A 6,000-nucleotide genomic window follows, 5' to 3' on the forward strand; every position below is an offset into this window, starting at 1 on the left:
GGTTTCTCCAGAAGCAGCCCACAGCCTGGGGAAAGCCACAGCTGCAAAAGCCCTTACATGGAAGTTTACTCAGACCTTAAGTGGATTTGCAATTAAACAACAAAACGTCACGTTGCTCTTACTGTCACTGCACTTCACAAGTCTGCAACCACTGTGGCAGGGTCACTGTCCCCTGGTGCTGTGCAGCCCACTGAGCACCAGGGCACTCCAGGGACAGGGACAGCACTGAGCAAACTGTTTCAACAAACAGACACAGAGCCCGTTTCACTCACAGAGCTGCTCCGGGTCACAGCGTCCAAAAACGTGGCCACAGTACCTCCTTCCCTTTCACTTGGCAACATGATTTTCTTACTGGCCAATTTTCAGGCCTGAACACAAAGTTTTCTACCTGCAGTACAAATGGAGGACGAGTCCATGCCAGCCGGAGGGATCTGCCTGTTTCCCCGGGATGTCAGGAGGAACTACAATAGACCGCCGGACATCCCTAACAGATCTGCTAAACCAGCCAGCCTCCAAAAAGGAAGGGCAGGAGCAGGCCTGCTGTTTATCAAATCTGTAAACATGCTTCGTGAGATGTGCAGCACAGAGTGTATCTGCAGCAGGTTCCTGCCGCTCCTCATTACCTCTCCTGCAGGTACAACAGCCTCCCCTGTGCCAGCAGTGCCCAGTGCAGACAGGCAGGGCTCTCTGCCTGCCCTGCGTTTATCTACTCAACCCACAGGCACCCACAGGCACCTTGTTGATTTCTCTGGGCTGAGACCTCCCAGGATTTGACTAAAAGCAGGAGTTGTGGAGAGAGCTTCTCACACATTCTCCCTCATTACACAACTCATTTCCAGACCATGTGCGTTGTTGAAAGGAAACAGTGAGTTCATGAAAACAAATGAGTGTGCAACCCGACACTGCTTCAGTAGCTGCCTTCTGCTGTCGTTATGGATTTACAAGATACTGCCAACCAGTACACAAAGCTGGGTGTTATTTATACGCAATCAATTTTGAATTACTGGGCATTTGCACATGATCCTGCTGAGAAGTTGACTATAACCTGCCAAAGTCAGTGATCAGCCCTGCATGGGACCTGTGGAGCCCAGTGGAAAGTATCACTGTAAATTAGCCTCGCTGCCCCTGCCGAGACTTCAGCACTGAAACACAAAATCAAGTGCACCTCCTTAGGCTGCCTGACACATTTTGGACCACATCTTCGTCTCGTTTAGCTTGAGTAGTCCCATGGAGCCCAGCAGTTACTCTGATCTTAGACCTGATCTGAGCTCGCTCTCATCCAGAGCTCTTAGCAATACAAATGAGCCTTGCCTGTTCACTGCTGAGCCACCGGCCTGGCTGAGCTCACTGGAGGCCACGGGAGGTTGTGCAGAGTCAGCTTGAGGCTCCAGGAAGCTTTCCACAGGAGCATCAGGCATGCTTTTACCCATCAATGAACTGTTTTCAGCAGCAAATCAGTGGGATCTGGCACTAGGAACAGTCATTAGCACAAAGAATGGAGCAGAGATTACTACAGCTCATGCACATAAAACCAGCAGAATTTAATCAGCAGAGGGATTGTAGCAGCTCCCAAAGGGAACAAGCTGATTCATCAGCTGAGAGCCCCAAAATACAAAACTGTCTGCAAACACGATGAACTACAAGCTCATAACTTTGTTAACTGCTTTTACTCAGCTGCTGCTCCATCCTGGGCAGAACCAAGCCTGGATTCTTGGAACAGGACAAAAGGAGTACAAAAGAAGAGATACTTATTTCAGCCTGCTGAGTGTTTTACAGACCACAGTCTTAGTTCTTCCACGTTTGATGCCTTCACTTAGATGTTTCCCTGCACTAGTTTTCCTTGTGTCATTGCATTTAGCAGGAGTTTCACTACCGTGTGTCTACATGAAATTAAACATAGTGAAATACATCATTGAAAGTTCATGAGCCTTTGTTAAACTCCTTAAACTAAGGAGGCACTGGGTTGTCCTGTATGTTTCAAGGTTTGTAAATGGGAGGCTCCAGTGCTGGGCTAAAATCAATGTAATGTCTCAGAGCTGGACGAGAGCAGAGACCATGTGCTGGCTGGAGAACCTCGTGACGGGTGTCCTGCACTGGGTTAAAGTGGTTCAAAGCCCTCTGGACAACTGGTGTGAGAGCTCAGAGCAAAACAGGCTCTGTGAGATGCACTCACACATGCAATGAACTCCCCTAGTGACACAACAAATCCCATGACTGTCTCATGCCTTTGGAGAATGCCTCAGAGCTCTCCTCTCTGAGGAGACCTTTCTTCTCTAAGGGTAGCACAAATCATCTCAGGCGATGATTTCTCTCACCTTAATCCTCACAACAAGTTCCACAACAAAGATCCTGAAACAAATGAACTTAATATAAATACCTAATAAAAATATGCTTACCTAAAATATAAGATGCCCCACAACTAAGAAGTATTATTCAAAAGGGGAATTACCAGAAATTCTAGAGCATTTTGCTTCTGTGTGAAAGACACAGAGACACTGTGGTGATGGGCATCACTGTAAACCTGAACAGACAGTTGGCCCACACAGTTTCACCTCCAGGGAGGAAATAAATACTCCCTCAGGCTCATGTAAACCATGGGAAACCTCCAGCACCCAGGGAAGCTGTGCTGAGGAAAAACTGAGGCTCATAACCACATGTCAGCAGAAGGCTGCAGTCCATGGATGTATTTTAAGCATGCTGGCAGGCAGCTTTGCAGCACCAGGGAAGCTCTGCAAGGACCATGCACAATGAAACAGGTACCACTACTCTCTCATGAGAGGATTTTCCAGCTAGGAACCCCTCTTCCAAATCTGAAAGCTTTTCATGTGAGGGAAAGCAAGCACCACTGAGCAAGTGCAAAGTTTCTCTACAGAACTCTGCCTTGGATCAGGGACGCCGCCACCCTTCACTCCACCTCCCAGGGCTGCTGCAGGACTCACCACTCGGGGTTTCTGCTGGTCCAGGGTCTGCAGGAAGGCGGGGGTCTGGTCCAGGGTGCGCTCGGGGTCACTGGAGATGTCCTCCTCGGACTCCTCCCAGGACGAGGAGAAGCCAGTGGAAGACGCAGAGGATGATGAGAGCTTCCGGACGGGCAGGCTGCCAGGGGGCACGGCGCCCACCTCCTCCTCCGGGCCCCCCAGGTCTGTGACAATGACGGCAGGGATGCTCCCACCGATGGCTGGGTGCTGGCCCTTCAGTCCTGTGGGAACCACCACCACCTCCTCCTGCCGTGCTGCAGGCCCTGACTGCTCCAGGGGGCTGCTGCTCTCTGCCAGCTCCACCGTCATCCCTGGCCTCCCGGCGGGCTCTGCAGTGCTCAGACAAACCTGCCCCCCACCAGCACCGGGGGCCTCGCTCTCTCCGTGGGCTCGGGGCCGGGGTCCAGTTCCAAGTCCCAGCCCTGGTGCTGTGGGGCTGGCCGGACGGGGCCGGGCTAGCCGGGGGCTCCGGGGCGGCTGGGCCGCAGAGCTGTGCGCCTGGATGTGTGCCTCGAAGAGCCCCACTTTCTGGTTCACCTGCACGTTGTGCAGCTCCCGCTGGAGCTGCCGTGCCATGGGCGGCCCTTGCTGCGCCTCTTCGCCCCGGCTGCCCCGCCGCCCCCCGGGGCTGCCTGGCTGCCGCAGGGGCTCCTCCGGCAGGGGGAAGAGGAAAGCGGGGCCGCAGCGCGGGGAGCGGGGCGGCACCGGGGCCGGGCTGAAGACAGGGAGCGAGCGGCAGCCGCCGGGAGTCTCCGGACCCCTGGGCAGCACTTGTCCGGGAGGAGGCGGCGTCTTGCTCCCGCCGCTTGTCACCTCGCTGTTGCTATTCATCATGACCAAGCTATTGAGCGCATAGCAGTACACGGCCATAGTAGTCAGCCGGGGAGCACAGGGGGGCCGTCGCCACTGCCGCCTCGGCGCTCAGGCTCTGCGGGGCTGCCCGGGGTCTCTGCACGACGGGACCAGCAGCATCGCCAGCAGGAGAACGGGGAGCTGGGCTGGCCCTGCTGGCCCGCAGCTCCATAAAACGGGACAGCTGAGGAGAGAGAAGCAGTGAGAGTAGTTGTGCGCCCTCCCTTAGCTCACCATGCAGCAGCTGGGCACACAGCGTGCCAGACTCTTCCCTTCCTGTGCGCCCCTCCCACCTGCATGCATGCCCAGTGTGCCACCCGTGGGGACGCGGGCCAGCCATCAGAAGGATCTGAGTTAAAGGGAAGTCAGGTTTGCGGCTTCTTCCCCTCTTCTCTGCCTTCCCTGCACCCTGTCCAGGTTGCCTGTCGACACAGCTGCAGCAGCAGTGTCCGATAGGACACACAGCCAGCAGCCATTCCCACAACAGAATAAGAGAATTACGATTAACTGGTGTGAACTGAAAGTTGGCAGCTTTCAAGTGTTCATCCCAAAACCTGGCATTTTCTAAAGGGAGATAAAAACTCCAAACAACTTAAATTTGTCACCCTGCAGTCTGTCACCTACAGCAAGACCAAGTCTCAGGAATAGACTTATGTTATATGATACATGGGACGACTCCCTGCTTGCACTGTTTTGTATGGTACATGGTCACATCTCAAGTTAGTCCCCTAAGTTACCATGTGCAACAACAGGGCTTTGCACATCTTCATCTTCATCTTGAATACCCAGGCTAAATGTGCCTTCCCTGTGCACATCTGCTGTCTGGGACTCTGAAGGCTGCAAATGCCTCCAAGTCACAGCCTGGACCCCACATGCAGAGATGTGCAGTGCTGTTTGTTCTGCCGAGTGTGTGACTGTGTACACACATGAGAGAGGCTCTGCTTTTGCAGGGGGGTCTCTGTGCCCCTGTGCATGTCAGTGCGCTTTCCGTCATCTCCTGTTTGCTCCATGTGCCCTGGTGTTGCAGTCCCCATCCCGTGCCGGGCCATGGGCGCTCCTGAGATCTGCACAAACGCACTGCCCACATCAGAGTACAAACTTGTTTACACACAGTGCGCTAACTCTGGCTATGGGTCTACATGCCTCTGGAAGCACTCGTGCGCGATGCTATCAGGGTATCCCTGCGCGTCCCCCTGCGAGGCTCCTGGCAGGTAAATGCCCTCAAGTCCAAGCGCAGTCCCAACTGAAGGTGTGACCAAAGGGCTTGCCATCCCTCCAGGCACTGCTTGGAGGCAGTGAGAGGCTCAACAGAGCCTAGGCAGCGCGGACAGCCGCTCTTTGCAGGGATCCCCGGCAAAGCAACGCTCCCAGCGCTCGGGCTCGGCTGCCAAGAGAGCACCGGCACAAGGTGCTCGGCCAGACTTCGGGTGCGGGACAGCCCGCTCGGCCCCGGGGCAGCACCCTGCCCCTCTGCCCGCCCCCAGAGCGCCCTTTCCTCCCCGCGGGGCCCGGCTGGCCCCCGCACCGCCCCCGGCGCGGCTGCCGGAGAACCCCCGACGGAGAGGCGGCCGCGACCCCCTCGCCTTTCCCCGTGGCCGCTGCTTACCTGGGGTCGGGATCCGCGCCCGCCCTCAGTGCGCGCCGCCCGGCAGCGCCCGCCGGCGGCCGCGGGGCGCTGCCGAAACCATCGCCGCGGGGCTGCCGGGACTCCCGCTCCCTCCGCGGCTCCGAGCGCCTCTCCTCGCCCCGGGGCGGGCCGGCCGCGCCGGGCTCTGCCCCTCCGCGCCTCGGCGGCTGAGGCTGCGCGGGCGGCTCCGCGCTCCGGGCAGCTCCGCGCCGCGGCCCCGGCGCCCGCTCCCGGTGCGGCTGGAAAGGCGGAGAGAGCAGGAGGAGGAGGAGGAGGAGGAGGAGAGGGAGAGGAGCGGCGAAGAGGAGGAGAGCGGAGGGAGGGGGGTAGGAGAGCAGGAAGGAAGTTGTGAGTCTGTCTGGGGTTGAACTCAGCGGAACAAGTTTTTTTTTTTTTTTTTTTTTCTCTTCTCGCTCGGCTCAGGCTGGAGGGAAATACTGAAAAAAAAAAAAGTTTCCATTGTTAACTAAGAAAAAAAAAAAAACAACGCAACACCGTCGCCGTGCTTTGGTGGCTGGGCTGTGGGTTCAAGACGCACAAGGC

The 6,000-nt window shown here is 56.4% G+C and overlaps 1 protein-coding gene across 1 annotated transcript in view; it reads right to left on the minus strand.

Annotated features, from left to right (window-relative positions):
- The window catches only part of ITPKB (inositol-trisphosphate 3-kinase B), a 67,686-nt gene extending 62,113 nt beyond the window's left edge, over positions 1-5,573 (minus strand). Inside the window, exons 1-2 of the mRNA XM_059840708.1 lie at positions 5,437-5,573; positions 2,940-4,014 (exon numbers count right to left, since the gene is read on the minus strand). Of these exons, the coding sequence (XP_059696691.1) occupies positions 2,940-3,848 (909 nt within the window). The 5' untranslated portion in view covers positions 3,849-4,014; positions 5,437-5,573. The remainder of the gene's footprint in view (positions 1-2,939; positions 4,015-5,436) is intronic.
- Positions 5,574-6,000: the final 427 nt, after the last annotated feature.

Source organism: Haemorhous mexicanus, chromosome 3 (genome assembly GCF_027477595.1).
Source record: "Haemorhous mexicanus isolate bHaeMex1 chromosome 3, bHaeMex1.pri, whole genome shotgun sequence".
NCBI lineage: Eukaryota > Metazoa > Chordata > Aves > Passeriformes > Fringillidae > Haemorhous > Haemorhous mexicanus.